Source organism: Leuciscus leuciscus (genome assembly GCF_965113295.1).
Source record: "Leuciscus leuciscus genome assembly, chromosome: 20".
Taxonomy (NCBI): domain Eukaryota; kingdom Metazoa; phylum Chordata; class Actinopteri; order Cypriniformes; family Leuciscidae; genus Leuciscus; species Leuciscus leuciscus.
In genome coordinates this window covers 8453940-8472075 of record NC_138744.1, presented here as the reverse complement: position 1 = coordinate 8472075, position 18136 = coordinate 8453940, and the positions used below count along the sequence as shown (strand labels likewise).

Below are 18136 nucleotides of genomic sequence, written 5' to 3'. Positions count from 1 at the left end.
TTCTGATCTGTGTTCAGGTCATTATCACAGGTCATTTTTGAATGACTGTAAAATCTATTTAGGAAAATGCTTTATCTTATGTTAATGTTTTTGCAGTCCATTCTGATTAATGTATTATGAAGGACAAAATGCATTTGCATTATCAGGGAAATAATGTATTTTCACATCACTAAATATTTAATAACCTGTAAATTCTATAATGTTCAATGTAAAAAGGGGCGGTTTTAAATTCCTAAACACATACATTAAAGTAGTATTGGTACATAAAGTAGTGTTGGTTCTTAAGGTCTTGTTTTTACTACAGTGGCCTTAAATATTATTTTGTACACTTTAAACACAATTAAAAACATTTAAATAAATTTTCTGTTTAAAACAAGTTTTTAAAACAAGCAGCATTTATTTTAAAAAACACACACACACAAAAAAACAACAACACGACTAGCAGTAAAACATACAATCATCAGAGGTAGATATGAAGCAAAGAAAATACAAAAATAGTTTTAATACAGTATAATGCCATGTCAATTTTTATAGGCAGCATAATATATAATTTTGCACCTTGGGGAGACATCAAACCCAAAGCAAGTGTTTTCATGTGTCTTCATTTACACTTAAACTTTTACGTACACATTTATAACTAAGTATTACTTAGATAATATGTCGTTTTTAATCATTTTATTTTAGTAACAGTTAAACTAAAAATGAGAAATGTTGAAAAATGAGAAATGTTAACTTGATGAAATGAAATGTGTTTTTTTATTTTATTTCAAGTAACAATTTTTTTTGAATGGTTTCAGTTTTAGTTAACTATAACCCTAGACAAACCATATATAAAGTTGATGTACTATTCCTATTAGGGATGCACCGATGTATCGGCCAATAATTGGTATCGGCCGGTTATATCCGGTCAATCAAAAGGTGATTTTGTGTGAAGAAAATGTCTCGTGTTAAATTTAGCGACCCTAGTCTCAGCCTCAGACGTCACGCCCACAAACTGTTGGCTGAATGTCTGATGCATATGACACTTTTCTGGAAACACTTTTGAAGTTTCGAAGTCGTGGTCTGATTGGTTGAATTCTACAGGATGTCCGGGAGACATGTGTCGCATTCTTTAACAGTCCGCCTGAAAACAAATGCCGTGACGCCAAAACCCCTCGTGGAAGAAGAACACCGTGGTGTTTACAACTGTGACAATTGAAATGTCTCATATCATCGCTCAATCTGTGTTTCAACCATGTGAGCAAAATGTCACTTAACGTTGCATTTACCTTAGGAAAGTTATCCAGTGATTACAGTTCGTTAGTTAGCAATAAATAATAAAAAGTAAAAAAAATTGGGAGAGAAGCTTATTTACTGTTAATTATTTATGCATGTTTGAATGAATTTGCCATTAGGACAAAGTATTTATGAAAACTAACTTATGTGCAAATGTGTTATACAAACATTTCAGTTTTTATTTGAGTGTAATTATTATTTCTGAAAATCAGCTGAATATAATAGCTCTGTTGTAAATTTGAACCTCTAGTATTATATTAATGTACCAAATGAGAGGGTTCCCAGTTTACAGCATTAGTTGGGAGAGATTTTCTTTCCTTAAGAAAATAAAACTATATTCGTATCTACATATATCATTGTGATTAATCGATAGAGGAAATTTAGTACCGGTGCATCTCTAATTCCTATGCTATATACAAATATGAGTCCCTGCCGTGATGAAGCTAAACAAAATAAAGCAAAAACTGTAAAAAGTTTAATCTCTATTGAAGACTCTCTTCATCCAATATCTTAGTGAGAGGCTTGACTGCATCCAGCATATAGTAGACATGCAATGGTTATGACCAGCAAGGCAATGGACAGGAAAATACCTAAAAAAAAAAAAACAGTGAAATCCTCTGAAATGAAACCAAAAATATTTATTCAAAAATAAACAGAACTATTGATTGTAGTCATCCCTCCACCCACCCACACACACACACACACAGTTTGTTTCTTCTTACCAATTTGATCTCTCTTCACAGGTTTGTGTAGTGATTGAGGTACCCTTTTGCCTAAAACAAAACAACAACAAATGTGTAAAAGCATTAACTTGTGATATATAATTGTTATAACAATATATTATTGTTAGAAAATAAACTTACCATTAAAATGCACACGGTGTTCAGTCAAATCATCCTTTACAATTTAAAGAGACACAGAAGCTGGTTAATGTGCTATTCAAATGCGGATTCTTAAAAGACATGCCCTGCAGTGCACAGAAAATGACTTACTTGTGTGCATATTACAGCCAGGGTGACATTGACACATTCAGTCAATGTGATTCTCCCAACGAACAACTCTTTGCATGGACTGTGACACTCCGGGGTGGATCTCAAAAACGTTCCAATGGACTGAAGGAAACAGCATGAAAGTCAGTAACCTGCAGAGTATTTTACATTATGTATTCTATAGAATCTATTACTTAACTTCAATTAATTGTTTATTATACTCACAAGTTCCTGTGCAGACCAATACTGATCACAGTCAGGGTGCTTCATCGCATATTCAGATTGTAGATGGTGTAATTCTTCCGTGCAGGTGTAGCTTTGAGTTGTCTCTGTGACTATAGTCCAGACTGAGGGAAGATAGATAGGTAGGTAGGTAGGTAGGTAGGTAGCTAGCTAGCTAGATAGAGATCTATAGATAAGATAGATAGATAGATACCGAATCAAGGCCAAAGCATATTCTTATGGTGTAAAGTACACATTTACTTGAGTGGCAGTGAGGGCTGTTTTGAAACTACCGTGCATAATTGCGTAGCCTAATATGGGGGAATCCCAAAGGGGGATTTTCCAAGTGAATCTTTAATTCTCCAGCAAACATGTTTATTTTTATTTTTATTAACTGCTCATATATATATATATATACACACACAAATGTTTAACAAGATTAAGATGCATTGTTAAAATTAAAACCTTTTGAATTGTTCCAGCGTTTCTCACAGCTTAAAACTGCCACAAAGCACAGAGACAGACTTACAATTTAGAAAAAGCCAAACTAATTACAAAACATTACGCATGCAGTATAATAGTAAATAAATAAATCTGAATAACACCAAGCATTGTCCGTTCGTGCCTACTCTTCAGGCCGACTGACTAACGGACTGTAAACAAACGCTACGTCATATAGCACTACGTTTGGCATAAGTCTCAGCAATTAAAGTCGAGATTAAATGTGAAGCGATGGCACTTTGAATAGGTCTTACCAGGCCAATAAAAGAATGATAGCGATATCAAACCCACGAAAACGTCTTTGATCCAACACATGGCGTGGTTGTTGAGCCCCTAGCAGCAGGTGTCACAACAATGAAAGTAAAAGACATTCTCTAAAAGCCTACTATCACACCACCATCACACCGGTTCCGGGTTAACGTCACCTACTTTCTCTTCAGTTCAGTCACACTCGCGCGTGGGATTTTCCAACTTCCCCAAAAGCCAAATGAGCAAGCTTGTTGCTATATAAACCATGTCGACACCGACCAAGATAGCCAGAACCATGCATTACTTCTCGGAATTCATCGTATGTCTTGTAACTTTAGGTAAGACTCCACACGTATCCCTGCGAGTATTGTCACGCAGACTCTGTTGATCCAGGTTGACATGAGGTGTTTTATTTTCAGCTGTGGCAAAGGGTGTAAGGAATGAGATTCGCGCTGTCATTGGCGAGGACGTCGAGTTGCCTTGCGCTGCGAAATCAAAGGCGGGTGTCCAGTACCGCTCGGTGACATGGTACAAGGTAAAGTTCAACATTTGTATACTTTACTGAGAACCTTGTGTTTTTTCCCTATCATCTTTTGTTTACTATGTTCGTTTTGCTTCAATAACCACTAAAACTATCAATTCAGATATTAAAAAATACATAAAAATGACTAAGTAGCCTACATTTAATTTGACATTTAAAAAAAAAAAAGTATTAAACAGCGAAGCAGATTATAATATTAATATTTTAATGTTCTGCCAAATAAAGGTAAATGTGATATGTAGGCCTATTGCCTATCGATTATTGTGTACATCCGTATTCAAGGTGCAATGAAAGCAATTCAGTAATTGAGTTGCTTTTACATTTTTGTCAGGGTACTTCATACAAATTAGTCCCTATGTTCTTCTAGCTACTTGAGAGATGTTCAGTGTTGTTTTAAATGAAGATGCCGTTTAACTTAATGAATTAAACTTCTGTTTTACAGGTTGTTGAAGGGCCTCCCCAAACAATAACTGGTCTTGTAAGACTAAATGAAAAAAATGGCAAAGTGGAAAAATACAAAGGTGTCGAACGAGAGGTTGAGCTGCTTGAGAAAAGACAGAGCCTTCTTCTGTCTAATGTAACTGCACAAGACAGTGGAATATACAACTGCTTTCTGTCTGCTCCTCTTGGCCATCAGAACCAGGAAGGCGAAATCGTTCTGAAGGTCTATGGTAAGTGTGGGGATTTTTAATGGTCACAAAAATGATTTATACTCTTAAACTTAAAAACACATTTTTGTTGCTTTTTTAATCAAAATTAATTTCACTGGGGTGATCTAGCACATTAATTAAAGCTGTAGTTCATCTAAAAGCAATGATAACAGAATGAAGCAAATTAATGATGAAAGTGGGGAAACTAACAATCTGATGTTGATGTGTTTTGTATTTTTAGAGCATCATACAGCTGAGCAAATGGAATTGAATAAAAGTGATCCTATTTATGTAGCCGTGGCCATCACAGTCCTCGGTGTGGCACTCCTGATGCTTTGCATAAGCTATGTAAGTAATTTATTCATTTAATAGCCTATAAAGTATATACTTTGAGTCAAGATAAGGTATTTACCAAAGACATGTTTACCACAGGTTTGTTTAAGGAATGTATTCCAAAGCAACAAGAAGCTCTCAAAAGACTCTTTGCTAAAAATGCCACATCAAGGCAAGAACTTGATTGTCACCAAGCATTTGGACTGCAAGACTTTGCCTGAAGTGTTAGTGTGATGATAAACCAGAGTACATGGGACATGTACCTTCAGGACGATGTGTGACTGACATCATCGGGCCCGTGACAGTGATGGCTGATCGACATCAGCATGATGCCACGCCCCCCACCCTGTCAGACCAGCCCAGTCTCAAGGCAGTTCGTGAAATGGACACGTGATTTTATCTATTGATTTGTGTACACCAGTGGTTGGGAACCTATGGCTCGCGAGCCACACTTAAAGCAGCACTCAGTAGCTTCGGGATTTCTTCGCTGTATTCTCGCTTTTTGCTCGCAGGTTTCTCTCTAGAGCTCCCCCCACAGCTTCGGAATAGATATTTGACAACACTGTTGTAAAAACTCGTTGGTGATTCTCAGACACCAGAGGCTATAGATCAACGACATCAAAGCAGATGGAACATTCTTTAAAACATCTTCTTTATTCGGGTTCGGACAGCGTGAGGGAGCGCAATAATGACAGCATTTTAGCAGATTTCTTTTGGCCGTAAAGCAATTGTTTACATCGCGAGACCTGATATCACGCGAGACTTCCTGACGCAGCGGCCGGCGGCACGCCGGCTCAAAGTTGCAAGTGCGTATTTTCCGCTCACGGGCACCAGGGGGGTGCGAAACGACCACCATTCAACCCGAAATAAGTAATATAACCATTCCAATGACTCCGAAGCTGTTCAGTCAAGGTAAAAAAAGATACTTAGTTCACCTTTAAAATCATGTAGCTCGCAAGGTCTCTCACCCTTTACCAACAAACGATCGATAAAAAATGAAGACACATCAACAGAGATCGACTCTCTGCAGAAAAAGCAGCCAATTACATTCCCTTGTTGTACAGCTTTCCGAAGTTAATGAAAAGGTTATGATAATAATAGGCTACTATTGAAGTTGTTGCGGTAAAAGTGCGTGTTCAGTGCTGTTCGCGAGTTTCACGAGTCACCACAACAATCAACTAACCACTTAGGCTACGTTTCTGTGGTAACCTACAGCTCCTGCACTGGGATTCAAGCAACTGCAGCTTGTTTAAGGTAATGGCGAAAACCATTTTTAGAACAGCAGCGAAAATGTAAAAGTAGGCTATACACTTTAATATATTCTTTTATTGAAACGGGTGTTTAGCTGTGTAAAGAGACATTTCGAAACATTTCACCCGCTGGTAGGCTACTTTCACTTTTGCCGCAGAGGCCTTTATGTCTTATAAATAAAAAATGTGTCGTATTTTTGATAATCCCCGCAGATTTCAGTTGACGATTCTGTTTAAAGTTATTAATAACGAAACATGAATGAATGAGAAAGAAAAGAGCAGGATGTGCTTTATATTGAAAAGAAATATTAAAAGCGCGATGTGTTGCGAAAAGAAAACTGACACGATGCTGTGCGCGCGCTCCGAGCGCAACACGGACAAGCATAGTAGCCTGCATAACCAAATGGCTCTTTGGTCAAAAAAGGTTCCCGCCCCCTGGTGTACACGTTTATCTTTTTTTTTTTTTTTTTTTTTTTTTTGGGATGGTCAGCACGATTCCGTGGCATTAAGAGCGGTAGCTAATATGCCTATGAGAGTTGGTGTGGTGGATGGGTCAAACAACACAGGACTTTCACCCAGGAGACCGGGTATCGTGTCCCGCGTGTCAAGTATCCCGCGTGTCAATTCTCCTTTATTTATTTCAATATTTATGAATGTGCGTGGCCGTGGCGCACATATGTAGTAAAATAAAAAGTGCTTACTGCATTAGATTTGTGTTTGCTTGTTTGTGAGTGTGAACCACGGAAGTAGACGACTGGCTTTGGATGCTATGCTTGGTGATCAGTGTTATTGGAAGGCAGGCCTTCAGATTTTCTACTAAGTTCTCAGAATACATATGTTAAAATACTTTTAAATGATATTTGAAAACATGTTTTCAATGCTTTCATTCTTATAGAAAAAAAAAAACTACCTCATCTGACATTTCCTTTGGATTTATTTATAAATTCATTTTCTTTATTGTATGTTATGTAAGTTATTGTATGTTAATGCGTATTGAATTAAGTGCTTTCTGTTAAGATCGTTCATCTATGAAGTCAAAATCTAAATAAAGTACTTTAATTGTCAGGTGAGGAGTTTTCAATGGGCTTTTTATTAATAATAAAATAAAACAAAACAAACAAAAACAACCCCATGGGGGAAAAAAGACCAGCAAGGCAGGGCTGGACAGCAACACCTAATGGGGAAATATCCACAACAAACCCAGCACAGGACAGAGGACAAAGGGAGAATAAACAGGGAAGGAAATCAGGAGGGTAACAAGGGAGAGCAGGTGGGGCAAATAAACCAATAATCAGGGAACAAGAGAGTGGCCAAGACTAGAGACACAGAAAAGCACATGGCACACATACAGAAACCAACAAAAGGCATATGGCAATATGACAGAAGTCATGTGCTCACACAAACACATGACAAACCAATGGCTCTACAAGTCATGTGCTCCATTAGAAAACAACATACAGGACACAAGAGCACATGACAAACCAATAGCACAACAAGTCATGTGCTCCATTAGAAAACAATATACAGGACAGAAGAGCTCATGGAAGACACTCTCATCTGCCATGTGCCCAAACAGAAAACAAGACACAAGACAGACAGAAATGCATTGAGCATGGATGTCAGGACCCCGAAACTGAACCAAGACAAGACCGAAGTATCAGTATCCAGACACCATTCCCAAAACACTCAAAACAGACATAAGAGAGTGCACAACCCAGAGAACATCCCCCCAAAGCCATACGCTCACACAAGGACAAGACAAACACATTAGTGTCAGATCCCGTCACCAAACTAATGCTGCCTTCACTAACTTGCTTTTGGAATTATTAAAAATTGGTCATGAACACCCTCTGAAGTTGTATTTACAACCGGAAGCTCGGGATTCCCGGTGATACCCAAGTCTAGAGTTGGGCGTGCCATAAACTTTAAACATGGTGGAGGGGAGAACGATTGCTGGATTTTCATTCTCAAAGATTTATTTAATTTAATAAATTTTTTGTCTATCCTCATGAATATCACCTATTTTTAAAACAGGCTTAATAATATTATTTTAAATAATTATTTGGGATTAATTTAGGCACCTGAGGAATCAAGAATACTAACAGGTATGTTTTGGTGTTAAAATTATGCAACTAACTCTTTAGAAGGATAATCCTCATGTCGGGTTAGTGTTTTATTTCTATGATAAAAAGCAGAATTTAATGACAAGACATCACGAAATAACCCAGGAAGTAAAATGCTGTGCAATCAATAAAGACAACAAGGATACAAGATTCATGGCGCTCTCTAGTGGCTGCCAAACCAATGAGCACTATCCTTTCTTATGAAGAACAAGTTGAGCAGTTAACAGTATTCACATAGCCTACAACACTACTAAAGGAACATTTTAAAAACAACTCTCAATTCTTTGTAATTAATGTACACATTTTCTAGGGGTCCCAAGAAAAATGCTCCCTTGTGAGATATTTATATAGTCTTTTTTATTTATTTATTGATCCTTATTTCTAATTGGTTGGAATATGTATTATTTATTTGCCTGATTAATCATAACACAATCATATACTTCAATGGAGCTGTAAATTCATTTTAAAATCATTTTAAATTGTCTTGAGCATAACCAGACCTGCCTGCCCATTTATCAAGCTCGCTAATGAGCTCACAAACCTGTCTGACATTTCGTTATTATAAATTATTCGAACACAAAACTTGTGGACGTTATTGATGGTGGTGATGACGGGGTTCCTCAGCCATCTGACTGTAATAGTAAGCGTGCTTGAACATGAAAAATAGACAAACTGCTTTGCCACAACCACTGACCCACAACATAAGACATGACTTTCACCTCAAACACTCAGTTAGCATTCGAGATCTTATTTTTTCAAGCTCAAATGGAGTGTTTCATTTTTAAACTCGTGTTGGGTCTGACATAATTTTATGGAACAGTAACACAAACCAAACCGCATTTTACATAATGCTCCAATGGAAAGCTGGCAGTAAGGAAAATGCTAAATTAACTCCCCTTGATTTACATTAACCTTGAATTATAACCATCAATAACTTACTGGATTTGATAATATGACTGGCGCTCAATCAAGTTATTCACCACACCAGTAATACTTATGATATCAAATGGCTTGGCTGATATTATTAAGTGTGTGTTAAGTAAAAAATATGACTCTTTTTCAGTCAAGCACAGATGTGAAGGAGCGGGTAAACACAAGCTGATAAATAATTATTTTCTATCTTTTTATCCTTTATATTATTTAGGTGTGTCCCAATTAGTACTATTTTGAAGTAACCTATTATTGTAGTAACCATATTACAAAAAGAAAAAGTACACTTTAAATACCCACACGATGCACTTAATTAACTGAACTTAAAAAACGAAGTGTAGAATGTTGGACACTTCATGCACTGTCGCTGCTTTAATAAGCAGAGGGCAGGGGCTATCTCTGTCCCAAATGGCACACTTTGGCCCTGTCCCAATTTAAATGGCTTACAGCCTTGTGGACTTAAAATGGCCGCCACGTGACCGTGAAGTCCACGAGAACGTAGGGTGTCCCATTTGTCATTTTAGTTTTTAGAAGGGTGCTCACGAGAGTCCTTTTGTGGTCGATATGCGCTCTCGATGTGCACTTTTGAGCCTGTAAGCCCGCAAGCTCCTCAGCAGACTTTTACCCAACAGTCAATGCGGCATCACGTCACGAAAGTGTGGATTCGTAGGAAGGCCGCGAGTGTTTAGGGTGCCATTTGGGGTAGGGGTTCGTGCACTTGCGGACATACAATGGACGTCGTCTGTGTGTGTCCTTAAGTCCACAAGTCCGTAGGGTATCCCATTTGTCATTTTAAGTTTCACAAGGGCTCACAAGCATCCCCTTTGCGGCCGATATGTGCCCTTGATGCACTTTTATGGAGCCCACAAGTCCAGTGAGCACTTTTGGGGCCATAATACGGAAGTGGAAAGACAATAATTTCACCATAAATTTGCCTCGACCAGTGCTCCTCGCAAGATTTCTGATAGAGGAGTGAAAAGAATAATCAGAAGAGTTGTCCAAGAGCCAACACCAAGTTGTATAGTGTTTTTAGGGTAATGTGCACTGCCATTTCTCCACCAAATATGGTGTATATTATGGCATCCAAACAGTTCAATTTTGCTCTCATGTGACCACACTATATTCTCCCAGTATTTCACTGGCTTTTCCAAATGTTGTGCAGCAAACTTTAAATGAGCTTCAACATGCTTTTTTTTCAGTAATGGAGTCTTGCGTGGTGAGCGTGCGTACAGGCCATGGCGGTGGAGTGCATTACTTACTGTTTTCTTTGAGACAACAGTATCTGCTATCTGCAGGTCTTTTTGAAGCTCTCCACAAGTGATCCTTGGCTCTTGGACAACTCTTCTAATTATTCTTTTCACTCCTCTATCAGAAATCTTGCGAGGAGCACTGGTCGAGGCAAATTTATGGTGAAATTATTGTCTTTCCACTTCCGTAATATGGCCCCAAAAGTGCTCACTGGACCATTCAGAAGCTTAGAATGGCGCCTATAACCAATGCCATCATTATGTTTTGCAACAATTAGGTTGCGATGGTCTTGAGACAGCTCTTTGCTTTTACCCATCATGAGGTGTGTCTTGTGTGACACCTTGGCAATGAGACCTTTTTGTAGGCCATCATTTGGGACTGAACCAGCTGTTATTAATTTCCACGGACAGGGGGCTGGATTGCTTTTTAATTACTGTACGTTTTCAGCAGTTGTCTAGGCTTTCCATGCCTTTTTGCGCCTCCCTTTCTTCATGTGTTCAATACTTTTTCCCCGTGTCATTTCACATTATTACACATAACTTAATTTCTGAACTTATTTTTGTTTGTTTCTTTGTATGTATGGCTTACTTGGGTTGTTACCAACATCTGGTGAAAATTTCATGTCAATAGCACCTTTGGAAATATATTTACTGAGAAAAATGATGACGTGTTCAATACTTATTTCCCCGCTGTATCTCACACTTCATGATGTTTTATTAACAAAGTTCGGGAGGAGCACGGTCAGATAATTAAACCTAATTAAACACCTGTGGAGCACATTCAGATAATCAAACCTAATTAAACACGAGTATAGCACATTCTGTTAATCAACCTAATCAACGAGTTAAGAGGTTTATATATATACAGCAGACTTACTTCCGTTCGTTGACAGTTTAACAGCATCCCTCCACCACCCCATCTCCTTACTTCTAGTCCTAACTACTCTTACAACAACGGGGGGAATACTCTGGGTTCGGGCCAAAATTCCGAGCCCGGAGCTCTCCCCCGGACAGCAAGCCAACTAAGCATAATCTTTACTCGGTTTAATTTGATGCAAGTGCAAACTTTATAAGTCGCAATTGTGAGTTTATATCGCGGAATTCTGACTTTATAACTCGCAATTGCTAGTTTATATCACGCAATTCTGACTTTATACCTCACAACTGTGAGTTTATATAATGCATTTCTGAGAAAAAACTCAGATAATTGTCCCAATTACCTTTTCAGTGGCTGAAACAAGCTTCCATAAAATAGTATACAAGTTCATAGTGCGTCATTTAGAACACAACTCTAAAACACGCTTGTAAAAAAATTATGGAATTGCCTGATAAAAATGGTTGTTCAGAAGTGCTTCAGTGAGTGCATGGTTTCCAATTTTAGCTAACAAGTCAAATACCACAACTGTGGTTTGCTGAAATGAATGGACATTTGATTATGTACACAACAATTTTAATAAGTTTTGAAATAATATTTCTACCTGTTTGAAAAAAATTAAAATAATTTTGAGTGATTAATGCTTTCAACAGGTCACCCAAACAATCTTTCTCTTACAAATGGATCTAAACAATAATTAATCAACAATATTTTGTCAATTGTGTAAACTATTTGAATGCTTTTTAAGAAAAACATTGCTAATCTATAAAACTATGTTGTGAATATGTATCTTTAATGTCATACAGTATGAACAACGAGCGAGTCAGTAAATAGATATCAGACATAACGGAGAAACGTCTCTTGGTTTAGAACGATGATGCAGTGAGTTTGATTCAGACCGCTAACTCACAAACATGTTCTAGGCTGTTTTGTAAATCTTTTTGACTGCCTTGTTGAAAAAAACAACAACAAAAAAAACACACATAGGAGTCGTTTGTTCGCGATTCGGACAGCAAGTCTCCAGCTGTGTTCATTGTTTGAGGTTGCGTGAGTAAATGAGGCGGGCTAGTAAGAGCGGTACAGGTAAACCTCACTCCCCTGATCTCAAGAGGCGCACTAGCGACAGAAGCTAGAGACTGCAGTCTTTAGCATCCTTGTTAGCGCACCTGCCTCCCATGCCAGAGACACCGGTTCAAATGCTGCTCAGAGAGGGTTGAGTATACATTTGGTGCCGTGACCCAGATAGGAGTGAGGTTTAGGGGGGTGAGTGTAACAGAAGCAAGCCAATAAGAGCTGTGTAAACCTCACTACCCTGGCCTCAAGAGACACACTAGCTACTGACGCTAGACTGACGCTAGAGACTGTGTCCTTGTTAGCACGCCGGCCTCCCGGAGACACCTGTTCAAATCCCATTCGAAGAGGGTCGAGTAGGACCAGGTACATGTGCAGGACATATATATTTCTGTCGGAAATAAATGGCAACAAAAAAAGATGACAAAACAGTTACATTTCAGAAATGTCACACTGCAGTATTCCTGAAAGTGAAGTTGTACTTCGCAATACTGTTTTAAAGTAGACACATATTTCGACTTTTTAATCTCATAAATATGACTTAGTAGACTGTCTTAATTTTTACTTTTAATCTCATAATTATGACTGCATAATTATGACTTATACGTCAAAATAAAGTCATAATTATGACATACTAAGTCACGAATTATGTCATAGGCCCATGATTTAGTATGCCACGATGACTTTTTATGTCATCAAAATGACTTGGTATGTCACAATTATGACTTAGTATGTCATAATTTCAACCTATTTTGTCATAATTATGACTGTTTATGTCAATTAAGATTTACCAAAGCATGATTTTTTTCTTATGTGGCGGAAATGGGCTTCCATACGTAAGAGCTCTGTGATGAAACTTTCCACATCCACCTCCGGATTAAACATCATCTGCTTCATTAAGCCAGAAGAAGCCCTCCATTGTGTGAGGAGCAGTCTGGGTGTAATCCCTGGATACTGCAGTTACTATGACTAGGCAGCTGTCTCTCCCTTAGGTTGCCAATGACAGAGGGTCCAGTGTTTGACTGACCAGTGAGAGACAGCAATGTGGTTTTCTACTTACTGAGAAGGCATAATAACGTTGAGATGTTATTGTGAGTCTGCTACTGTAGCTCTAATGTGGTGGAGACACTGTGGCTTTGGTTGAAGAGGTTTCATTAGACAGAGGATTTGCCAGGCTCCCACAGGACACTAATTAACCACCGTGAGTTTGAGCAGGACCACAGTCCAACGACGATGCTCCAGCTCAGACTGCGAGAGAATAAAGGTGTCCATCTGCGGAACATTCAAGGCTTTCACTCACAAATACGTGAGATGTGTGGCAGCGGGCCTCTATTACTATTTTTAAACCATGAAATACCGCTGTTTACCGCTCTGATACACAGGTTTTGAGGTTTTTTGAAGGCTGAAGTTCTTTGGATGCCATGTTTTTATTTGGAAGTCAAGGTGATTGGATTTTTTGTGTTGCTAGATGTGTTCTGGGTGAGTCATAATTATGAAATTAAAAGTCAAAATTATGATATAGTCTATACTAAATCATAATTATGAGATTAAAATGTCGCAATTATGACATTTTTTCTAATTTCAACTTATGTCATCATAACTAAGTGATAAAGTATAATTCTGCCTTATTTAAGTCAGTTTTACAAATTTACAAAGGCATGTTTCTTTTCCTATGTGGAGGAAATGGTTTTCCATACTCGTCTAAGTCTGTATAGAACTTTTTGGCTACTTTACATTATCATCTGCCAGGTAAAAATGGGAAGTCCAATATAACTCACTCACTTGTAGGCTCATGTGTAGGCTTATCAATAATGAGTTTCTCCACTTGGCAGAACGGTTGACCTCTTTTCACCACAAGATGGTGCTGTCTGTTTAGTTTGATAAGATAGACGAATGAAACGAGGCCATGCTGCTAGTGTTGAGAACATGCAAAGGCAACTTAAAGCACCATCAGCTTTGATTCTCTTTCATGAGGGGGCAATTTATAGGTGACTATCTTTGAACAATACGAAAAAACAACAGACAGAAACATCTGAAAACAGCTGTCCCCAAGAAGAAAATATGAGTTCAGTTAAAGCTGTCACAGTCTAGATCTTTAAGTAGCCTAGTAAAAATGTCAGAATCTCTGTTATTGGTATATTAAAAGTTTCTTCTGTTGACGTCATCGCAAAACATGTTACATTGCTTCTTCCGGCACCCATCCACCTTTTTCTCACAAACATCAGGCCTATATTAACATTACATTTCCACTTATTAACTAGACCTAGAACACGAGATTGACGAGAGTATGTCGAAGAAGAAAAATCTCCACGCTGCATTTCACATCAGTCACTTGGAAAGCCTTGTTTTTGATTTAGAAGTTTACCTATATGCAAATTAGTTTTGAGAGCTATGCGTCATGCGGATATGCAACGACATGACGGTGGTGAGTAAATAATTGTTTAAGTTTGAATAACTTTTTATTCGTTTTATAATTATTTAAGTCATTTTGAGTACCAATTAAAGCTGATTTCTCATACACACACCAACAGCTGCATGATCATAAGTGCTTTGCACCCATTCACCGACTAGCACTTTCTTCACATGGAAAGTTGAGATTCAGTAGGGTTAAGGAAGACATACAGTAGCGCTGTGACTCTCAGGTTAAACCTGCACCATATTTTTTCAGATCAATGCTTGTTTTTCTTCACTTTTTTTCCTTTAGGAGGACGGCTGTGGACGGTGCCGTGGCTGTCATCCGGCAAAGTTGCTTTATTGCAGGTCGGGGGTCTGGGCTCTTCCTCAAGCCTTCAATCCATCATTTCCACAAGCTGAAAGCAAGAAATATAGATCTCTGGAAGGAACTGCCACTGGAAGCTCATAACCATAAATACTCCCACAATATTTATGTTGTTGCTTTTCTCTTCAATTAATTTTTTTTTTAAATCAGGAGACGGTTGAGGTTAGAGTGTTCTGTCAAGGAAGTATAGAATTTGGAACAATCTTTTACCTCCCAGATTTTTATCAATGCCTTCTACACCATGATGGTACAAATGAACCATGTCAAACAGATGATCCTAATATAAATAATTATTATAATAGCCAAAATTGAAGACTCTATAACAACATGATGATGATGATGATGATGCAATTCTGGTCATGGTTTATGAAAACTCTGCTTTCTTTTGCAAGCCAGGTAACGAAAGTCATCCAAAAAAGTCAAAATACATATCAAACCTTTTTTAAGCTGTCAAGTTTCTGAAGACTTGCTTCAGAAGCTTTATCATCACTGGAAGTTTATGGAAACATGGCGTTCCACACAATGCTCCTTTCAGTAAGCTATAGCAAGTCATGTAGATTTAAACCTCCGTTCTTTGGTCAAGGCTGCAACCAGAGCCTCGAACATGATTCACTGGGACTTGTCCATACAGCCCAACATAAGGAATGTTAATTTACAGTAATTCTTTGAAGCAAAGAACTGATGGAAGTCAGCTCATTCGACATGCCGTGTGACACGTTTGACTCTGGGAATGAAACAAGGAATGCAGGTTGCCAGGTACGCACCAAAGAGAAGAACACGCACGGAAACATGGTCCAGCGTTAGGCAAAACTTCAATAAAATACCTTCTGCACATTTTTAAAAGCATTAGTCCGAGGCAAATTAAAAAGCAGAGTGCAATTAAAAGAAATCACTGTGTAAATGTTAGCATGTGGAAGTTTTCCTTTTCCTTTTGCTCATTTTTTCTTTTCTTTTTTTTTTTAATGTAAGGAAAAGCCCTGAGGCAGAGTTATGCAGCTGCCTATTATTACTGCATACATCTGGTTTTGATAAGACCCTATTACAATCAAAATCATAAAAAAAGGTAATGTGGTCCTCTTGAACATTTAAATATAAGAAACACTATACATACAAAGTTCATCTGTTCGTGGCCCCTCTCAGCTCCATGAATGAAAAAAAAGGAAGGGATCACTTTAAAGTCTATAACTTGGAGTAATTTGCACTTGGTGGAGCCTGACCATGTTACGACATACTCTCTAAATGAACAAGATCTGTGAATAAGATTATTCATCTGCTTATGTGTTAGGTTTTATCATAAAGAGAATTATGATGTTCAGTTATATAATATGATTTACATTAACTGTCTTTCTTTCTGTCAGCTTGTTTAATGTGTTTAATATCATGTACTAGATGCTCTTGTGCAAGCCATTTGTCCAGGGTTAAAAATAAATAAATTGGCACACAACCCATTTTCCAGAGTTTCAAAATTCTGGTGAACCACCCACGTAACATAATTCAGAGGAAAACTTTAGGATCTCACAGGTGGAAAATTACATTTTATAAATAAAAGTATTTTTTGTTTTTGTTTACTATTGTAGTTTTTGGTCAATTGCATTATAATTGACAATCATTTCTCTCAGTGCGTGTGAGATTTTGATCTTGACATTTAGGTTTGTTTATTTCTAGTTCTCAAGAAAAGTCTGTTCACTCTGCGGCTATATTTGCAACACCTCCGGGCAGCTATTTTGTACGGTGGCCAAGAGAGCTCACTGCGCTGCAAGATAGCTCAACTCACTGCAACTGAAGAAAACATGCAAATATTAATAAAAAATAAATAAAAAACATTCAAATTAAGAAAACATCTTCTTCAGTTTGACAGCACATGCTGCAAGTACTCAAAACACAACTAAATACAGAAACGCACTGCAAATAGCACAGACCACAACATAAATGTTTCAAGGGGACAAGCTTATTCTTCAATCTCTACTCATTAGTTGTGTTATTGATGACCTGAAAGGTGCGATTTTTGTTTATTTTAACATCCTGATCGTATGTGCTCTGTATTTGGTTGCTTTGTAAGTATTTGTAGCAATTTTATGTATTTGGTTGCTTTGTGAGTATTTGCAGCACGTTTCTGTATTTGGTTGCATTGTGAGTATTTGCAGTGCCTTTCTGTATTTGCAGCGCATTTCTGTATTTGGTTGCATTGTGAGTATTTGCAGTGCCTTTCTGTATTTGCAGCGCGTTTCTGTATTTGGTTGCATTGTGAGTATTTGCAGTCCATTTCTGTATTTGGTTGCATTGTGAGTATTTGCTGAGCTTTGCGTTGAGTATTTGCAGCACGTTTCTGTATTTGGTTGTGTTGTGAGTATTTGCAGCACGTTTCTGTATGTGGTTGCTTTGTGAGTATTTGCAGCACGTTTCCGTATTTGGTTGCATCTTGAGTATTTGCTGAGCTTTGTGTTGATTATTTTCAGCACGTTTCTGTATTTGGTTGCATTGTGAGTATTTGCAGCGTGTTTCTGTATTTGGTTGTGTTGTGAGTATTTGCAGCTCGTTTCTGTATTTGGTTACACTGGGCCTCATTCACCAACCGTTCTTACGAAGAAATGTGTTCATAAACCCCACTTACACACTTTTTATGAAGATTCTGACATTCACTAATGTTTTCTTATCTTGGATTTGTTCTTAGCTAAGAACAAAATCTACGCACATTTGAGTGATGACAGTTTGCTCCAAATAATTGGTTACTGCATTTTATTTTATTCTATAGTCGTTTACAAAGATAGTATTTTCCTGTAATGCATTTCTGATCATTTGTTGAAAAAAATAAATCACAGTATGCAAAGAAACACTAACACTGCAATTTACATCAGCAATTAAGCTGATTAAATCTAATATTATGCCTCGTTTGGCATTTACCTGTTGCAGTAGAATTTCTATTTCAGAATTACTGAAGTTCTTTATTCGTTTGGTTGATCGGTGGACCACCACCATCTGTGCGTCTACAACTTTTCTTGCACACGGCCCTGAAGTGTCATGTCCTTATATGGGAATGCGGGGCGTTTTCTTATGCTAATTAGGAACAACTGGCAAGCGCTTTCAATTACGAAGACGTGGGAT

At 37.8% G+C, this 18136-nt stretch overlaps 2 protein-coding genes and 1 long non-coding RNA gene across 4 annotated transcripts; 1 reads left to right on the top strand and 2 right to left on the bottom strand.

The window, feature by feature from the left end:
• Positions 1-405: 405 nt before the first annotated feature.
• Positions 406-3550, bottom strand: LOC309483497 (uncharacterized protein). Of its 2 annotated transcripts, none has more exons than XM_082149377.1 (6): positions 3417-3550; positions 2490-2611; positions 2268-2387; positions 2139-2172; positions 1998-2048; positions 406-1865 (listed from the first exon to the last, which is right to left on the bottom strand). In XM_082149377.1, exons 2-6 carry the CDS (start codon positions 2532-2534, stop codon positions 1786-1788), a joined length of 330 nt encoding a protein of 109 aa, XP_082005503.1. In that variant the 5' UTR covers positions 2535-2611; positions 3417-3550; the 3' UTR covers positions 406-1785. The 2 variants fall into 2 exon arrangements, with proteins under 2 accessions (XP_082005503.1, XP_082005502.1); XM_082149376.1 differs by lacking the exon at positions 3417-3550 and adding an exon at positions 3242-3398.
• Positions 3429-6720, top strand: cd83 (CD83 molecule). The gene is made up of 5 exons (XM_082149372.1): positions 3429-3574; positions 3656-3771; positions 4220-4448; positions 4669-4775; positions 4860-6720. Exons 1-5 carry the CDS (start codon positions 3502-3504, stop codon positions 4992-4994), a joined length of 660 nt encoding a protein of 219 aa, XP_082005498.1. The 5' UTR covers positions 3429-3501; the 3' UTR covers positions 4995-6720.
• Positions 6694-11284, bottom strand: LOC309483507. The gene is made up of 2 exons (XR_014200580.1): positions 10494-11284; positions 6694-10407 (listed from the first exon to the last, which is right to left on the bottom strand). It is a non-coding gene; the product is annotated as an uncharacterized lncRNA (long non-coding RNA).
• Between the last annotated feature and the right edge of the window lie 6852 nt (positions 11285-18136).

What these genes read in the sequence shown, in the direction of transcription:
- LOC309483497 (XM_082149376.1), bottom strand. Translation starts at nt 3,302, where the DNA reads ATGTGTTGGATCAAAGACGTTTTCGTGGGTTTGATATCGCTATCATTC. An exon ending in TGGCTGTAATATGCACACAA is followed by an intron (nt 2,173 to 2,267) that starts GTAAGTCATTTT and finishes TAAATTGTAAAG; the next exon opens with GATGATTTGACTGAACACCG. An exon ending in ACACCGTGTGCATTTTAATG is followed by an intron (nt 2,049 to 2,138) that starts GTAAGTTTATTT and finishes GTTTTGTTTTAG; the next exon opens with GCAAAAGGGTACCTCAATCA.
- cd83 (XM_082149372.1), top strand. Translation starts at nt 3,502, where the DNA reads ATGTCGACACCGACCAAGATAGCCAGAACCATGCATTACTTCTCGGAA. An exon ending in GCTCGGTGACATGGTACAAG is followed by an intron (nt 3,772 to 4,219) that starts GTAAAGTTCAAC and finishes TCTGTTTTACAG; the next exon opens with GTTGTTGAAGGGCCTCCCCA. An exon ending in AATCGTTCTGAAGGTCTATG is followed by an intron (nt 4,449 to 4,668) that starts GTAAGTGTGGGG and finishes TTGTATTTTTAG; the next exon opens with AGCATCATACAGCTGAGCAA.